Source organism: Aethina tumida, chromosome 1, assembly GCF_024364675.1.
Source record: "Aethina tumida isolate Nest 87 chromosome 1, icAetTumi1.1, whole genome shotgun sequence".
Taxonomy (NCBI): domain Eukaryota; kingdom Metazoa; phylum Arthropoda; class Insecta; order Coleoptera; family Nitidulidae; genus Aethina; species Aethina tumida.
Window position 1 is genome coordinate 59328626 of NC_065435.1, and position 20488 is coordinate 59349113.

The 20488-nt window shown below is 28.9% G+C and overlaps 1 protein-coding gene across 1 annotated transcript in view; it reads right to left on the reverse strand.

Annotated features, from left to right (window-relative positions):
- The window catches only part of LOC109608466 (uncharacterized), a 64963-nt gene that overhangs the window by 6104 nt on the left and 38371 nt on the right, over positions 1-20488 (reverse strand). Inside the window, exons 2-6 of the mRNA XM_049970489.1 lie at positions 4031-4163; positions 3691-3879; positions 3586-3639; positions 3406-3531; positions 227-370 (exon numbers count right to left, since the gene is read on the reverse strand). Of these exons, the coding sequence (XP_049826446.1) occupies positions 227-370; positions 3406-3531; positions 3586-3639; positions 3691-3879; positions 4031-4163 (646 nt within the window). The remainder of the gene's footprint in view (positions 1-226; positions 371-3405; positions 3532-3585; positions 3640-3690; positions 3880-4030; positions 4164-20488) is intronic.

Genomic DNA, 20488 nt, shown 5'->3' on the forward strand with positions numbered 1-20488 from the left:
CCACCAGATATTATAAATTACAATTTATTTTAGTAATTGCCCATAGTAAATAAGTAAAATTTATCACAGATTCTGTGCGTAATATAATTAATAAACACCACTTTCCAAATTTGTTTAATCCCTGTTTATAATGCAGCTTTGTTGCTACAATTTCATAATTTAATTAATACCTCTTTAGCTCTCGACCTTAATCCCGACAGAAATGCTAATAATCTTGAATATTTACCTTGCCATGCTCCTCGATTAATGGGTTTGTTATCAATACGTTGCCACGTAATCCTGGGGGTTGGCGTGCCGGTGGCAGAACAATGCAGACGCAAATTTTCGCCCTCTTGGACAATAATTGGACCCACGGGACCTAAATGCACCCCTAAAACAATTTTAATGTTATTTACATTACGCGACACGTTAGGGCGTTATGTAAAGTAAAAATCGATAGAGAATTTGAGTAAATGTGTGCAACGGGGCATAAACAAGAATAGGATCTATAAAATTAATTTGAATTGTAACATTATACAGTGTTTAAGGAAGAGGCTATTTGCCAATTAGTCACAAATTACTAAAGCCGACATAAAGCCTAATAAGTATGGACGAAAACAGGTTTAGCTTTAACAAACACATTCACGTGAATATGTGTGGGCATTGATAAAGGGATATACACGGATTGCAATCTTTATTAAAGTTCCAGGGACGGAGTTTTAATAAATTTTGTAAAATCTGAAAATGGTTCTAAAGTAAATTGGGTTAGTGTACCGTTTCCAGTTTCTTTCCTCTTTGTAAGGACCCTCACTAATGAGTTTATGTACAATAAGACGTTATAATGAATTTCAAACTTGTTAATCGTTAAATTAGTTTAATACAGTTATTTAATAATCAAAGAACATGGCTCTGAAAGTTGCTTATTACTACTATTAATTAAAACTTGAAATACACTCAACAAAACTTCATACGAGACTTTATAAAGCGAAGATGATGTATGAGATTTCGTAATTCAGTTAACAAAGTTCTGTTTTTGCATAATAAACAATTTTGAGTTAACAATCCTTTGGATAATTAAATTTATGATTGCAAAAACTCAATAAATGTAATCAATGTGACCATAAAGATTTTCTTGCGTGAATAGGGGCCATTATCGATGCTCACATAAATTTTCATATCTCCAAACATAACTATGCATTGGAAATATCAAAACCTGGCAGTGACGTCTCTATGCAAGGTGGATATTGATCAAATTTCTATTTGAGAACACGAAAAATGAACATTTTTCTTGGTATTACATTCGAATACATTTTAGACGTCAAATGAACACCATTGAATTTTAAATGTACGAAACGAAAACAAAACGAACAAAAGATAACCACAAATGATGTTTTTGAATTAATGTAGGAGAGAAATTTTCATCAGAACATTTATTTTTTAGAATTAGATTTAATCATTAAATGTATGTATTATAAACAATACATAACAACAAATAATTAAATAATTATATTTTTAGTCTTTAAATAAAAATGAATAAACAGCCATGTATAATAAGCTTATTGCCAATTAGAACCCACATTTGTATTAACCACTTACTTACTGTCTGATATATATATATCCATATAAAATAAATTTTCTAGAATCATCGATATTTTATTATTATAAGAAGAAATTTATTTAAATGTAAGATGTATAAAGTAAACTTTTAGATCTTTAGCACCACTTACTCATTCGGAAAATAAATTTCATTGCATTACGAATCAATTATCTGCTTTCGTGGATAAATAAAAAAATAGACAAAAAATAATATATACAGTACCACTCAAAAGTACACCACATTTTTAATAAAAACATATGCAAATAGAATGTTATCAAAGAATCATATTTTTGTCATAACTTGATTGATAACACACTTGAATATAAATATAATCCGTTTTTATCATTTTTTATTTACTGAACAGTAAAGCAGCCCAGTTATAAATGATTTCATTTTAATTTGTCTTTAGTAGTTTATGCATACAGTAGTTAGTTAATACTAAGTTAGATAAAAATGCTTGCAAGTCAAGATTTGACGAATGATCTTAAAAACTATATACCCAAGTACACATCAAAGAGTCGAAATTAAATTTAAATCGAATTATTGTATCAAGAACAATTCGAGTCTCTAACACCAACACTTCCTAAACCTGGACGTGCAAGAAAAACCAACAATAGGGTTCTAAGAGCATCCAAGTGGCCCGAATAAAACTGCCGAAGATCCTAAAACTAAATATTCACATTTGAGGTGTCTGTCAGTACCATAAGACGTAGGCTAAGGCAAAATACAGTCCATGAAAGAAGGCCCGCCAAAAACTCCTTCATTACAAGAAAAAATAGAGCTGCTAAACTCGCCAGTTTGTACGGGAACACTTAAACTGGTCTGAAAAAAAAAATGTAAAACCATATTGTTTCCGATAAAAGTAATTTTAATTTATTTTCATCAAAAGGAATTCGATAGATTAGACGTCCAGTCAAGAAAATATTTGATCTAGTGTGGGGCACATTTTCTGGTTTTAGACTATTAGTAAAAATAAATATAATAATCGATAGGTTTCAATATTTACACACCTTTACCAATTGTATGGTGCCGATTTTCCAGCACGATAAGGATTCGAAGTAAAGAGCCAAAGTTGTAACAGACTTTTTTGCTTCCAATAATGTAAATCTTACTAATTGGCCATCCCAAACTCCCGATTTAAACCCTATAGAAAATCTATGGGTTATGATAAATCTTAAAATGGGTAAAGCCCGCTCAGGCTTTACCCATTGAGGCTCAAAACTCAAATGAATTGTTTGAATCTATTAATATTATTTCGAATTCTCTTTATACGCAAAAGAAGGTTAGTATAAATATTGTTTTTAATTTCATGTACTAATTTAAGTATAAATGTATAAATTTTGTATAAATGTATTTAGATTTTTTTTCTTAAAAATAAATTTGTTGCTTTACTTATGACTGGTACTGTATATAAAAAATACGAAACATTTTTTGCAACGAAAACACTTTTTTCAAATTTTTTAACACAGGATTAGTAAATTTTTAACTCAGTTTGAAACATGGACATTATTATTGGTTTAAGAGTTAACAAAAAAATTGAAGTGATGAAAATAAAATAAAATTTTCTTATTTTTTTACTAGTCGTTTTAGATTAAGTTAATTTGTTTATTTGAATTTATATCTTGTACAAAAATTGTATAACTTAAAACTCCCACACAATTTGCTTCATGAAAACAAGTTAAAAAAGACTAATCCTTCATTCATTAGTATAAATCTATATTCTATGGCAATTTAAGGCTTTTTTAAAATATTAGAACATTACTAAAATTATATTAGAGTAAATAATAAAATAAGAAAAAAAAACTTTTCATATTATTAAATAAATTTACCTGCAATGGAGGGCGGTATAAGTAGTTTCGTAGCGTTATCCCGTGTTGTGTATGCGGTTATTCCGGGAATTCCAGGCGTTCCATGATTTCCAGGTCTCCCAGGTCTTCCCCTTGGCCCAGTCATACCTATACAATTTTAAAAACACAATACCAAACATATTTCCCACACCATAGATTTACCTTTAGATCCAGGTGGTCCTTGGGGTCCTGGCGGGCCTTGTTCTCCCTTTTGTCCTTAAATATTATTTTGAAATAGCACGAACGCCCAATTTTATTAGCACTTACCATCGATTCCGTGCTTTCCGTTCATTCCAGGCAGCCCGTCATTTCCGGGTATCCCATCGTGTCCGTTCCTTCCGGGCAAACCGTCCAGTCCCGGTTCGCCCGGAATACCATCTCTGCCGTCCAATCCGTCACGACCTATCTCACCCTTCTGACCCTTCTCGCCCGGCAATCCGGGATGACCGGACAAGCCTTCGTCAAATTTATTATAAGTATAGATGTGTACATTTAATTTTAGTCACAATTCAATGTAAACATTTCAGTTAGTTGGCATTTGAAAATATTAACTGTTTTATTTACGTAACTACTTGTTGCAGTGCATAAATCATATTGGAAAGCTTACCTCGTCCTCCCATGGGTCCAGGAATGCCCGGGAGACCTCTATCGCCTTTCACGCCGGGAAGACCTGGCTTTCCCTGTTCAGGCAGGGGACAATAAGCTTCTAATTTTTTGCAATAAACTTCCAACGTTGATGCCTGAAACAAATTATAAATGTAATTTATGAAATTAACTGTTTATTGTATAAGCTGAATGAAACGTACATTTAAGTAATTTTAATAACTTGCTTTACATCTTGGATTTTTTAATATTTTAATGTTAATAATAAATAATATATCATTACCTAGTTTACCGAAAAATATATGCTATATACAGTAGTGGCCAAAATTATGGCAACTTATTAAAATATATTAAAAGTATGAGTTGTACTACTTGAATTGGATGCCAGTACCTATAATGTTTATAATGTTGTCTTTTCTGTTATTGTGTGTAGTTAATCTAAGTTTATTCTTTAAAAAATTGCGTACTTTTTTATTTTTTAGTGGACAAATGACAACTTTCTACTTTAAAGTCTTTCATTGACCTCTGTGAATTTAAATCGATTATTTACTGGCAGTCCTTTTATAATTATGTAATCATTGGTCGAAGTAAAATTGTAAGAAAAATTATAATTCATCAGTATCAAGACACAGAGAAACAAAAAGAGATGGCTAAAAGTTTATAGATAAATAAGTCAATCGTTTTCCGCATTATTAAAAAATTTAGAGAAATCGTGCAAATGGGAGCCACGAAAAATTTTGGCTGAGTTCAAAAAAGTTGAGTAAGTTTAAGGAATATTAGAAGATGGTTAGTGGATGAGAGATCGTTCGACCCCAGTTCTACAAGAAAAACCTTTTTTCTACTAAAAATGTAAGAATACATTTTTGACTTGCTTTTTAACTGGACTACAGAACAGGGACGAGTCATTTTTAATGATTACTTTAACTTTGATTCATAAAATACATCCTACAAGAACAAAACCAAACAAAAAGTGAAACATGGTGGTTGTGTGGCTACAAGATGCTTTCTTTAATTCTTCTGTTATGTTAAACAACAATTTGCAGCCATACAGTGAAGAAATGAAACTATTATATTAGTAAATGTGTTTCAACATGAAAACGATCCCAAAATTGTGACGGATTGGTTAAAATATTAAAGCATTGGTGTTTTGTGTTGCCCGTCCCAGTCATGAGACTTCAACCTTTGAAAAAATATAATCTTACATAATCAAATTCTACATACAAATTTTCCAAATTTAAATGAACTCTATACAGCAATTCAAGAAGAGAGATGAGCCAAAATTATAAAACAAATAGGATATTATGCAAAGAGTTAATTATAAATAACTACATAATTTATTTTGTTGATTGAAGTAGAAATTCATTTATTTAGTGATAAAATGAATAACTGTAAAAAGAATATAGCGTAATTATTTTAAATAAAATAAAATATATATATATATATATATATATATATATATATATATATATATATATATATAATTTGATTGCATTTAATTAGCCATAAATAGTAATGGCCACCACTGTATATATAATATAATATGTTAAATTTTTATCAGTTTCTGAAAATATTTGAAAATAAACAATATTACTACTAAATTGGTGAGTCGTAAGTTTAAATTTCAGAACATTCAATTTCTTCTTTTTATTTTATATACTTTATAAATAAAATGTATAAATAAATTTTTAGTATATCAGATTCTCCAACGCTAAGAAACGTGTCTATATTTTATGAAGCACATAAATTTTTTCACATCAATAACACATTTTTAGTACATGCAACCACAAAAAATAGCTTTTATTGAGCCACAAAAATGAATAAATGAAAATGAAAAATGGGTATCAAATACTTTCAATAGAAATATATATATCTATATATTTTTTTACCTAACGAATTGACTATAAATTGTAAATGGAGTGATGCAGATGTGTTTGTTGTAAACATAATAAGTATTGATGAAGTTAATTTGTCACGTACGATCAATAACTCAGTTTGTCGGATTTCGCTAAACGAAATATAATTTTTCTCCTGTTTTTTGAAGCGAAACCGCATGGTATTTTCAAGTGCGAAAATTAAATAACCATGCATACGTGACGAAGAAAAAACTGATAAAATTATACATTTTTTACTGCCACACTTAAAAATTTCTCTTGCAATTATTAGCCACGATCGCACTTCACTTTTATTTTATAAGAAAAATTGCAAAATATGACTTAACTAACGGCGATTGTTATGTAAACAGAGCTTCGGAAGTTTCATGCGCGTTCTGTATGAAATTTTTAAGAATTCTTCCCTATTGTGCTCGTTTTAGAGGGTCCTTACAGCATCACGTGCAAATTTGCATATCACAGTTATGAATCTAAATAGAAATACGACGGGAAAGCGTGCACGGGTCTCAATAATGCAAGGGTTTAGTCTGTTAAATTTTATTTCTCACCTCCTTTCGTGATTCTGATACAATTTTACGTCTGTTACTTTAATATTCTTGACATTGAGCTTGTTACAGTAATTCTTTGTGTGTTTTATAACAATTATATTATAAATTCTTTATGGAATATTAGAAGAAAACGATGCTGAAAAAAATATATATAAAAAGGAAATGTCTCATTACTCAGTGAAATTGCACAAAAGATTTTCTTTTCGTAAGAAGTAATAGCGAATACTTCTTTGAACCATCATTCATTTTATTTAAACGGATGTAGAACTTTAAAACTGGCGAGCTTTTTGTGTTTGAGGCGAAACAAAGTCTTTAATACAAAGAATCCCTTCCAACTGTAACCACGCATATCTGTGCCAAATAAATACGGTTTATTTTTTTTTTTTTTTAATTATGATCCGTATATGTGTCGTTCTTGATTATTTTGATCTGATTATTAGGATTTATGGGGTAATATGTCGAAAACAATGGTTTCTAATTAACTGTCTTGAATAATAATGCGTCTTAAATTACTATTGACGATATTATATTTGCATATGGTATTATAATATAATTATTATATTGTAATATTCGACTATTAATTACTACTAATTAGTATGTAATATGCACAAAATGGTTTGGAGTTAATTAATTAAATTCATGAGACATATAGATACGTACAAATATAACAAAAATGAAGAAATTCACAAGAATTTTCTATTGTAACTGTTTTAGTTTTACCAAACAAGAAGGAAATGGTAAGAGGTAACTGAAATATATTAAGTCTGTTTATTCACAATTTTCTAAAAATATTCCATGTGGTTTATTTCATTTTGATGAATTGATATTTACAAATAATTAAGACATAACTAATATAAAAAAGATATTAATTACAAAATGCAAAGTGGGACAATATACAGTATTATATTAAATATACATACAAAAAAATAACAATACAATTGTAAATATATTTATTTTTTATCGAATGCAACAAAGCATTATTAGTTAAATGGAAAAAACGGTTTATATCAGTTTTGGTGAAAAATGTAATTTGGTCTATTGATTATGGTATACAAATTTCGTTACAAATTTTATGTTGCCAGTAATAAAAAATGTTAGTGGAGCTAAAAAAAGTGCAATAGATTTTTTAAAAACGGATAATAAAATTAAATATAGAGTTGAACTATTCAAGTTTTTAACAACTCGAATGAAAATATATGCTGTCGATAGCGCCATGAGCGAGGATTACGTGTAATTTTGATCTGATAACTTATTTTGATTTTGTCATACAACGTATTTTGGCAACACCTTCAATATGTCGTGTCTTCAAGATAATCTCTAAATTAAAATTTATCTATCGTACTTTTTTTCTTACAAATATGACATAAAAGTTGCAATCCTTTGATCAATATGTATAAAAAAGTGGAATGATATTTCTGCTTTAAAATTTTGAATGGCGAAAATAACTGAAGAAAACAAAAAAGTAGCATCCCGTTTGTGAAGTCATTTATTTTCAAATAGAGTTTTAATTAAGTTTAGAAACTTGGCTAGAAGATACTGGATTACAGTACTGATTGCTCCTTCGGAAGTTATTAGAGAGATATGTACGAACTCTACAAATCTGATTCTGAGACTGAATTTTTTGACAGTATTGGTGATTTAGGATTAGTTAATATTTTCCTCATTCAAAGAAATTAGAAACTAATTCATTAAGCGATTTGTAAAGAGCAATGGTCACTGCACAATTTTCTTTTTGCTATTATTTGGTCTGTTGCTTATTTTAAAGATTTTAAAAAGTAGTCAATATTTTGACAAACTTTACTAAATATTCCATAATTTTGCAACGCAATTTATATTAAAAATACTATGATAAAAATCTTCTCTGGTGACATTTTGAAAGTGAAATAAAAACAGTTTATTTATTTAATATTTGGTGGCATAACTATAACTTCTCAACAATACCTGTTAAACGAGTTGACAAGATTGCGACACAATTCCACAGGAAATACGATACATTTGTCTTCAATTCGTATTATGGGACCAGTATATTCTCTACTATAGTATTTTCACCACCATGTCTAACTGTTGATTTTTGGTACTACACTGTGATCTTAGGATATTTTCTGGTTAATTTGCCCTGAAGATTTTGTTGGATTACTCACCAATATCCGTCAGATACTTTTATCAACATTAGGATTTATTTTTCGAGGTCACCCCATCTAAGAAATATTTGTCATCTTTACATACTTTAATATTTTAGTCCAAATTTGGAACTTTATAGGTCTTATATTGCTTCACATACTTCACTCACTGCTTCCATTGGCTCTTCAAAGGTGAGAAGTTAATTATTCCTGTAAATTCCTACAAAATTGCTTTTGCAAATACCCGATTACAGCCCGAAAAAGCATAAATTTAGCATTGTCGTCCATAAGAACAGATTCTGGGTCAAACCCTTAAGCAAATGGAACAATAATAAAATGAATAAATCCATGATATCTTTGGGTATTCAGAGTTTTGTTAATTAGAATGATTAACTCTATATGCAACGTTAAAGTGATGCCACCCCAGTTACTAACGTAACCACTTCCATGAACAACTATTGGAGTTATCCACGATATGGAAGTCCAGGATCACAAAATTTGCCCTTTTCTTACAGGCAATACGTTGCTCCTGATTGTAAAAAGGCTAAATGGACATCAGCCTGTGCTAGAAGCCTGAAAGTAAAAAAAATCCAATTTCTTCTTAAAGTTGTGATAAATCAGTTCTGTCCCTGGTTATAACCCTTTGCCGTGTCCGTACTGACACTCTCCTAAACCCGACTCCAAATAACATTTCTAACACTTTATGAAACACTATATAATATACATTTCAACTCCTCACTGTTGTCTGCTCTTCCTATTAATCATTAGGATTAGAAGAGGAAAATAATTAATAAAACTGATCGGATTAATTTATCGGATACTTTTTGTTCTGCAACTTTTATAAAATCTTTTTTAAAATAACATAAATTATTTATTATTTTGTGAGTCTCTTAATTTTTATTGCTACCTCAAAATAAAAAAATTTCGAATAAATTTAAAAAAATAAAATATACATTTAAAGGAATTAAGTTTAAAAATTGCACAATGCATATTTACAGTCAATTAAATTTTAATTAAAAAATCTGTTTTAAATTCTGAAGCAAATGACTATAAAATTTACACAGAATAAAATATACAATTTTTTTTGTAAATGGGTTAAATCTAATAATACCAATGTTACTGTGATAATTATTTTTACAATTTGTGAACCGTCAATTTACGTCAAATAATCATCAATGTTTCAGTTTATACACAAGTAAAACTGGAATTATAATATAACAAATGCATGTTATTTGCAAATATCAATTATTAATAATCATTGTGGAGTCGTCAATAATATATGTATATAAAAAATCGTAACAGTTGGAATTATATAATAATAGTAGTGATTTCCATTTTAATTTGGTAATTATTAAATATTAATTTGATCGGATGGAGGAACAGTCGAAATGATGTGAATAACGAATGGCACGTTGTAATCGAATTAAATTAAACAGTGACGTATAATGTAAATCGAATGGTACATTTATATTGTTAAGCTTAACCTAATCCCAACACAATATATTCAATATTCATTTTACTATTTCAGTTTCGAATACGTAAAATTTCAATCAACAAAAACAATAAAGTACGATAAACTTAACGGTAAATTTACCATTAGGTCACACATCCCTCGGCTGATAATATGAATCTGCACGTGACATTCTCGATTCTGCGAAAGAATAACATTTGAATCAACCCCGCCACCCATTCCGACAATAAACCATGAAAAGGTTTTCCCTTTTTGTTTCATGATTCGATCTCAGTGTTTCAAATTGACCGTACTCGTAAAGATCGAGGGGGCGAAACATGGGGACGAGTGCCTGGAAACGGTCCCATTTAGAGGATTTGCACTATCAGGAACGGACAGACCGTACCTATTGCTCGTTTTTTCGGTGGATAGAAAAATTTTCCAGCTACAGAGAAAATATGTCGTGGCGGTAAGAAAATCACACGCATCAATTCTTATCGGTGCGGTTTATGTGAATGGGTTGCGGAAATCCGACCCGCTCCCGCAATTATGCCGAATTGATTTCCGAACGTCGGTCGCACTAAAAATTAATTATTTCGCAGCGTCGGAACAGATGGCGGAATGTGAAAGTTTACGAATTAAATCTAATCCGATTTTTAATGGACTCGGCATTAAGGGGCGAATACATTTTTATTCGGGAATTAGCAGCAAGACAAAACACCAGGATTACAAGGATTAGCGAACCTACGGAAATCCATTTAATTCCTTCGAGTGTTTTACATTAACTAAAAATTGCGAACGACGAATGAACGGGGATTATCTCGTTTTTTTCCCTCTCTCTCACTCTTTTCTGTCTTTGAACCGTTGTTGTTTCTTTACGCATTGTCCTATCTTAACGGGAAATCTAAAATCTTTTAAGAAATTAGTTCCGTTCGTCTAATTACATTATGTAGCGTCTCTTATTGTTCCGGTAGCTTTGCAAATGCCAGAAACAGCTCGGGGGATGAATATCGCGAAAACCCGATAAACTTTTTATTCAATTTTGTGTGTTTTATAAATTGGAGACCAGACCTAAGACGGATACAATCAAATACTATAATTACGTTCGTTTTACCTGGGAAACTCTTTGGAAAAAAGTTTGACTTAAAAAGCCTTATTGTGTGGAACAGGAGAACCTTTCTTATTGGAAATTCGATTTCAATTATGAATTCAAGACGATAACTTGACAGACATTTTAAGTATCTAGTATTTATTGAAAATGGTTTTTGTTTCTTGTTTCTGAGGGGACCATTTGATATTATTCGCATTTGTATGGATGATCCTCTTTTATACAATAAAAAATTAAATTACTTTTCCTACTGGAGTTTAGGTAGATAACTTACCGAGTGACATAAATGGTCTGTTACTAGAATTTTCACACAAGATAGAGAAAAAATTACTTAAGCGTCCAGAACTCATATATTTTTAAACGTTGATTGCAGCAAATCACATTTTGATAGTTATAATAGATTGTGAAATATCTGCGAATTTTTAAATGTATAATAACTTTTTATTTATTTGGCAAATGGTAAAACCTTAACTCTAGCTATTATTATCGTCTTCGAAACATATGTAAAATAATATTTTTTCTAAGTGACTATTCTTAACTCGACTATTCTTAATTTATTAAAGTATTTTATCCAGTAATAATTTGTATCAAAATTAGTGATTATATCATAAATTTATCTCTGGCTAAGAGACATATTTGAACTCCAAATTTCGAAATATTTATTATTGTGGTGTACAAATCCTATGGAAAATAATATTTTTTATAGATGATCATTCTAAAAGCTACCAGACCTAAATCTCCAAGATTGTAGGGATAATAACAGCTGCCTATAATCTGCGTCTCCAAGAACAACAACAAGAAGGAACGTTGGATCTAATGTGACGAAATTGGATAAGACGGGCCCAAGTTTGCTTGTAGGTCAATGGAGGAAACTTTGCACAGCTTTTGTAGAATAAGGTTTGTTACAGACGTTAACATTTTTTATCTCGTTTTCTATTGGACTTTTTTTAAACTTTTTTAAGAAATCGACTTATTGTTTAGAAGTGTGTATCTGGTTAAAAAATTTCAATATACATATAACAATATTTCTAAACTCTAAATTTCGAAATTATTGTTATTTCGAAACACATGGAAAATAATATTTTTTATAGGTTTAAAAGCTACTAAATATGATATTTGATGAAATATTATAAAATTATTTTACCCAATGATATTTTGTATCAAAATTAATAATTATCTTATAAATTTATCATTATATCTTATAATCAATGATAGTGTGAATTAAAATATCTTATAAATGTGTATCTAACTAAGATATAATGATATATTCAAACTCCAATTTTTAAGATATTTATTATTGTCGTGTATGAAATAGAAAATAATATTTTTCATAGATGAGCATTCTAAAAGAGATATTTATTGTTGTCGTCTACTACTAAAAGCTACCAAATATGATATTTGGCATAAAAATTATTAAAAAACTTCTCAGTGATAATTTATATCAAAATTACTAATTACGTCATAAATTTATCGTTATATGTAATAAAGTGTTAAATATATTTTCATATAAAATTACCTATAGAAAGTATTTATCAAAAATAAACAATCAGATATTTCAGAAAGTTAATTTTCTAATATCTGACCTCATAAACATCAAAATCTATTATACATTAACGATTGTTCCTTATTATAAATAAAAAAATTGTTTATATTTTACGTTTCACAGTCAAATGATAATTTCAGATCATTGTAAATTAATGCATATGTAGGTACTGACATTATTTATCTAAAGTCGTTTATTGAAAGGAGGAAATGATTTGAAACAGCTTATATTTATTAGGTACCTAGGTTAATGTTAATTATTTTATAAATACCTTTTTAATGTAATAAAAATATTTTCTCCACTATTTTGTTTTATATTGCCCAATTAAATAATAAATTATATTGTATACGCGCCGATATTAAATATGCACATAATATTCATTAAATATATTTTTGACTTTTTGAGTTAACATTACGCTACACTTTCGAAACGCATATAATTAAAATAGTTTATAAGGTTTTTGAATTTTATAGGTATAAAAGGGTATTTTTTTATTTATATACGATAATCCTTACGAAATATTACTTTTGAAGATTGCGATATTTTTCTCAAAGAGTAGATCTTATTATGGACTAAAATTATGATTCAGTTAATCTTAATTCCGTTTTAATGCTTATTAAATAAAATGAAGTGGTTTTGCATTCTGCGTTAGCCATGGCAACTCACGTTGCAGTTGAAATAAAACAAATAATGAAACAAATAACCAAAATTTAAACTATACTTGGGAGCAACTGGCGACTTATTAGATCTTATTGATAAAACCAAAAATTTTGTCTCAATTATTTTCAACTAATATTAAAAAAAAAAATATTAATAAAAGTAATTTATTCTAGCAACTAGCTGGAACAATTGTACACAGTAAATAGAATTATTATTAAATTGAATTTGATTAAATTCCATTCCATTCCATCGACTATTTATTATTCTGACACACCGTCAATTATACGAGTCCTAGATATATTTATTTAAATATTCACATCATCAATTAAAATTGCTATTATATTATTATATTATTACGAATATGAAAGTGAAATACTTTTATCAAATTGCTTATTTAATAATAGGAATTTGCTGTGCACTTTTATATTCTAGTCAAATAAATGTTAAATTGCATTATTCGTGCTGGAATAAACTTTTGCCTTTGTGGAATTTGTTTTAAACTATTTTTATTGGATTCGCTCATGTGAACAATTTGTTTATGAAATGGATATAGTAAATAAAATAAATTTAAATAATAAATGTTCATGTCTGGTGTCAAACTCTTCAATATTTCTACAGCAGATCGTTTAATTTTTTTTAATGTACAAACTTCCATAATATTTTTACATCAATCTGCAACTAAATTTACAACTGCAAAGTTTTGTAACATTGTAATTTCAGAAACACCACGAATATCCAAACTAGTACAAACCAATATTCAAGTTAAAATCTCAACTACAAGTCTAAATTCATAACCTTTACGGGGCTTGAAAAAATAAATGTTTTTGTCCTTATTTATTAATTCTTAATAATACAGCCAATGCTTAGGACAATTTTTTATTATAATTAATTTCAGTTGTCAGGCAAAGCCTAATGAGATTTAAATTTTTAAATTTTGTCGTTTTGTTCTGACAGAAGCATAATTGTAGAAAACATACAAATATTCCTTTTATAAAAATGGCACAAAATGAATTAAAATTGTTTATAATATCCGAATATGAAATTAAAACATGTTTATTAATCATAGGAATTTGTTGAGCACTTTTATGTCCTAGTCAAATAAATATTAAATTGCATGATTCGTGCTGAAATAAACTTTTGCCTTTGTGGAATTTGTTTTAAAATATTTTTATTGGATTGGTGAAAATGAAATTCGTAAAGCATTGTGAAAAATTTGTTTATGAAATATATTTAGTAAACAAATTGAATTCAAATAACAAATATGCACGTTCGATGCCATACACTTCAATTTTTCTACACCAGTGTGAACCACATTTAAATTTTCAAAATATTTCTACATTGTATTGTCAATATTGTAATTTCAAAAGCTCCAGGAATTCGAAATCTAGCATGATAGATGTAACCACAACTGCAATTACATGTCTAATTATGGACGAAGTATTATCACAATTATTACAGTTATTTTTAGAGTTAACGTAGTGGTTAATAAAAAATTCTGTTCAGTTGTTAAACTAATTTTAATTAAATTTAAAAGTTCAAAATGTGACCACTAATTTGGAATTTGACTGGGACCTAATTATTCAAATATTAGATATTTTTTATATTTAAAAATACACAGAAAATTAATTAAAATTCCTCATACAATATTACAAATATGAAAGTAAAACTTAATAATGGGAACTTGCTGTTCACTTTTATATTATAGTTAAATACAAATATTAAATTGCATTATTCATCCTGAAATTACGCTCGTAAAATGAATTTTAATTTTTTTATTGAATTTACCATTGTGAATAAGTTATTTATGATACAAATAGACTAAATAAATTAAATTTAAATAATATCGCATCGTTTGTTCGGTATTTAATATTTCTACACTGGTATGACACTCATTTAATTTTTCCATACTATTTTGTTAAATTTACCACTTCAAACAAACATCAAGGAATGCTGGAATGAAATATGCAGAGTTTTATAAACCAACATTTAAGTCAAGACCTCAACCACAGAGTTAAATGTAAACCAATTACTGAAACTAAAATTATGTTGGTTGTTATCATTAGCTTCGTAAATGTTGAAAAATCAAATGTTTCATGTTTACAAAATCCTTATTATACGAATAACTTATTAAAATTTAGCAGCATTCGCTGAGCAATTTTTTAGTTAAGTAAATGTTGAATTTAATTATTCCTGTTGAAGTAACTTTTACATTTGTGAAATTTATTTTAAAATTTTATATTTTTATATATAATATTAATATTCGGAGGCATATTTTTCAATATTGGTATAGAAGTCGTTTAATTTTCAATTTTACAAGTGCAGATAAAGTTCGAGGTTTGTAATATTATAATTCAACAACTTCAGGAATACGAAGCCTAGTTTTAAATCAACATCATCTCATAATAACTATCGAGTTACCAACAATTGTTCAGTTAGATCTCATGTCAAAACTTTGTTAAGGTAATGAAAATATATGAGGTTTATTATAATTTTATTGTAGCAGACTATATAATTATTAAATTATAATATACCAAACATTTACGTTTTTTGTATCATAATTTATTTAAATAGATTTTAACATTTAAAACCATATATTGTTTGATATACGTTTTTTATTTTTTTCCAATATTATAATCAAAGCAATTTTTGTGATAAAAAAGTCAGATTAAAGCTTTAGAAGCAAAAAAATGCTCCCACAATGCCTCTGGAACAGATGCTGTAGATGATAAAGTCGTACAAGTTTAGTTTCATCAGTATAAGAGTGGTAACGAATAGATTGAAGATGTACAACGTTAAATTCGTCCTGAAATATGTACCAACTAATAAATTAAGCAATAGCCTGAGCAGATTCAGTAGTATATTTGGAAATAGGCCAGTCATTATGTATTTGACAACTACCAATTATCTTCATGCACGCAACGTAAATCACTATTATTAATAGAATTATTTCTATTAATAATAATATTTCTTCGGTGTAAACATTGGGTTGAAACTGGTAATTCTGGTAAAAAGCCGAAACCCAGAAAAGTACTATATAGACTCATGTTGGGAAAAAAGTATGTATATTTCATTAATTTGTTTTGTTTTCTAGAATTTTTTAATTAAAGGTAATTTTTCGTGAAAAAATAAAAAAAAATAAATTAAATCTTAATAAATATAACATGTATATACATGGGCATCAATATTTGACACCTCTCGGCATTCCTTCTATTTAATTCTTCTTGAGGTGTATTAGCCGATGTGGTAGAGAAACTCGAAACTATATTTATGTATTATGAAGAGTATTAGTATAGGGTTGGTCATTCGAGCACAATTCCTGAACGATACGGATGAGCATTGTCATCACGAAAAACGAAGTATCGGACTGGACATCATGTCTCGACATATATACAATTCTGAGCGGCCAGTATAATGAATTTTCCCAACACCATAGTGAAACCTTCTTAAAATAGGTAAAATTCTTGAACTTCTCGACGATTTCATAAAACATCTCATCTGAAAAGTAGATTTCCATTCTTTCGTCCAGTGAACACAGGACCTTCCCTATCGCTGTTGTTTATGGTAGTGGATCAAATGGAAGGGTCACAATGGTCTTCGTGGAAGCGTAATTGGAGCGATGCGAACTCCTGTAGTGCTTTCTAGCTGATCACCCAGTTGCGAAGAACACAATGTAGGGTTCCTAGTGATTCTCAATTGTAAAAATCGGTCTTCAATTGCGGTATTTTTCCTTGGTCTACCACTTCCAGGACATTCTGATGGAAAACCAGTTTGATAAAGCCGGGTACAAAAGCGATCCCAGAGAGTAATTATCCGATCAAATACCCGTACAAACACTACAGTAATCAATTATAGATTAAAGGCACATTGTATTGATTTATTTAAAAACACGTAACTTTTTTTCACTATTTTAAAATGTTTAACACATTAATTTATTTGACGCATTCGCCAAATTTCGCAGCAAGACTAATAAAAATAACCAAGTATATAATACTTACACGTAATTAAGATGTTCAATTTCATAAAAATCCTGACAGTGCAGTAACTGTTATAACTTTGTCGTGTTTTTATTACTACCATTCCACAAAGTAATTGAGATCGGCCGGTTTATTCCTTAACAGACCGTTCTTTTACTGCAGCAGATGGAATCCCATTATTTCGGAGAAAAACCAGAAACTTATCGTTATGGGTTTGAAGCTAACATTTTGCTATGTAAATAATCCCATTTAATTTCTCTCATTCTAATCCACAACTCTCGACTGTTGCACGACGGCCGAAACAAAGTCAAATTAGTTTTCATGTCACTGGAAGAACGTTACCATTGAAATTAATTTCTGCGCTGACCAGAACCGATCCAATTTAAGTTTTTACAATTACCTAAAATTTATACGCCGAAATCGAAGTGGAAACAAGCACGTATTCCGTACTCGTACGTATTGTGCAATTATTGGTCCGCATTGGGACATTTCGCCACAAAGTTCCAGGTGTTATTGCGACAATAAACCACTGATAACATTCGCATATTCCTGATAATAATTGGAAACATAATTTCGGTACGTTTCGTAATGTATCAGCCGATGCAAGTCTAATAATAATTGCTTTATCCCCATTAAATTCCTTTGAGACACTGATTTGCCATTTCGCAGTGTAATTACTTGTTCGGCTTGAATTCTTCTTCCGGTGCAGCATCACGATGTGCAAATTTCAGACAATGCGACTGAACTGAATTTATAAGATAAGTAGAAAATTTAAATTTTAGAACGGCGAATAAACAGAAAAACATTTTTATTTTGTTTTATACAAGTTCGTGTCAGTTTCAGAGACAAGTTTCGGCTATAAATTAGATAATACACTTAAACTAAAGTTTATACGTTCCCTTAATTAAATATAAGGCCTTCCGCGTTTAGTTTTAGTACTTATTTAAAAAAAAAAAACTTAATGCAACTATATAAAATTAAGTTTTATTTACAGAATGATGGACACAATTATCGAGTGATTGATTAAAAAGATAATTAAGATTGAAACACCCCTGTAACTTTTTTACTAATAATGTATAGAAATTGTATTTTTATCATTTTTAACCATTAATATTTAAGAAAAATTGATTTTTTTATGAAAAATAAATTCCGCATTGAATTATCCATCCTTCAAAATGTACACGTAGAAAATTTCATTAAAAAAATATTTCATATAAATAAGTCTGCGACAAAATTTATTTAATAGTGAATTAATAAATTTGCCTGACCATTTAAACGAACTAAATTATGAAATAAATAAATGATGAAGTAAAGACAAAATTAAACTTATGTCTTTGGCTGACCTAAGAATTAAGTCACTATCGAATATTTACATTTATTTTTAACATTTGATTCCGTGGTTTAGGTGACCAGAGGGAACAAAGTCATTACACCAGTTTAAACCAAAAATATGAAGACATTTCTTATATATTTTTAGGGTAATTCAAAAGCGCCGAACAAAAAAAAATCATACTCATTTTTTTGAGCTATTCACCTAAGCAATCCTGTCCGAAATAAATGGCAAGCTCACTTCAATTGAACTAACATCGGAAATTTGGTTTCCAGGAATCAAATATAGTTTCAATGTACTCCCCATACAATTGAAATTACGGGAAATTTAAATTATCCATTTTTCATTGGTTTTTATTCGTATACACATATATGAAATATCTATGATATTCTTGTAAACCTTTTATACCCGTATGTAAATAAAATACGAAATTTAATATTATACATTTGTTCATCTTAACCAAATTAAAGTAAAAAGCATTTGTTAAATTTAAAATATAAACATAAAAAAATTAATTCACATATGGTATATGTGTTTATATGAAATGTAATATAAAATTAACCAACAATTTTAATATAGAGTATGATATCCACCACTGTTTTTAACTGATCTACATGTCATGCATAAACAAAATGAGATGGTCAATATCATTAAGTGAATTTTGCTCATTTGTGGAGAAACTTTTATTTGAAGCATCACCTTCATATGTTCTACCGTATGTAAACGTGGCGATTATATAGGCCATAGTAAAACCTTAATTCGTTGGTCATCCGTTGTACCACCTTCCTGAACGGGTCTAAGACGTTCCAAAATTCCAGATCTCCTTCAATCGTTTGTCGAGAATATGGTTGAAAACCAATTCGGGATTTTGCATTTATTGTCATTTTTGAAAATTTAATCCAATTTTTCACTGCGATTGCCTTTCGTAAGATGTGGACATCTTATTAGCCTTTTCGAATGTAAATTGGCTTCAAATAATCTGTTTCTTAGAGTATCTTGAATGCTGTAACTCCGTTATCAACTCAAATGATGTACGAAAGGGTTGTCTTCGAGAGTTAATGTCAAAAAACATCGATCCTGAATCTTATCTTAATTTGTCTTAACCCACCTTAAAGCTGTCCCACTACTAGATTTATTTCTTCTAAAGTTAAATGACACTAAATTCCGTTCGTAAAACACAACAATTTTGATACAATAGATACTTAACAGTCCTGTAGAAATGTTTATTATATGTAGAAATATTATTATAAATTTAATTAATAAATTTTATTTAAACAAAATAAGTTATTTATTAAAAATGTAAAACTTGAGATATTGAAATTATTTATTATAGAAAAAAATTACTCAAATGGTGGCCAAAAATTGACAAACATTCCTTGAAATTTCTACAAATGTAACTCAGATATATTTTTTTCGATCCATACTATTGAATAAGGTAAAATTTAATGACCTTTATCCCTATTGGGCTGGCAGATTAATGGCCTAAATGAAAAAAAAATTGAATATAATTTTCCTCCCTCGAGGAGGATCTTAAAAAATGAGAGAAATTGAATATTAATAGTCAGAGGCGTTATAAAAAATCATATTTTTATAGCAAACGTTTATAAATACCAATTTTTGGAATACAGAAATTTTCTCTTACATATTTTTAAGTAATTAGAGATTTAGACCACTAACAATTGTTTGTGGGACACACGATGTAAGATAAATATTTATGATATGTTCTACATTCTCTATATTATGAGAAATCATTCATTAAAATCGAATCATAAATAAAAAATTACTTCCATCTTGACATGTAGTGTTTTTATTATAATAGCACGTTTTAATAAAAGTTTGT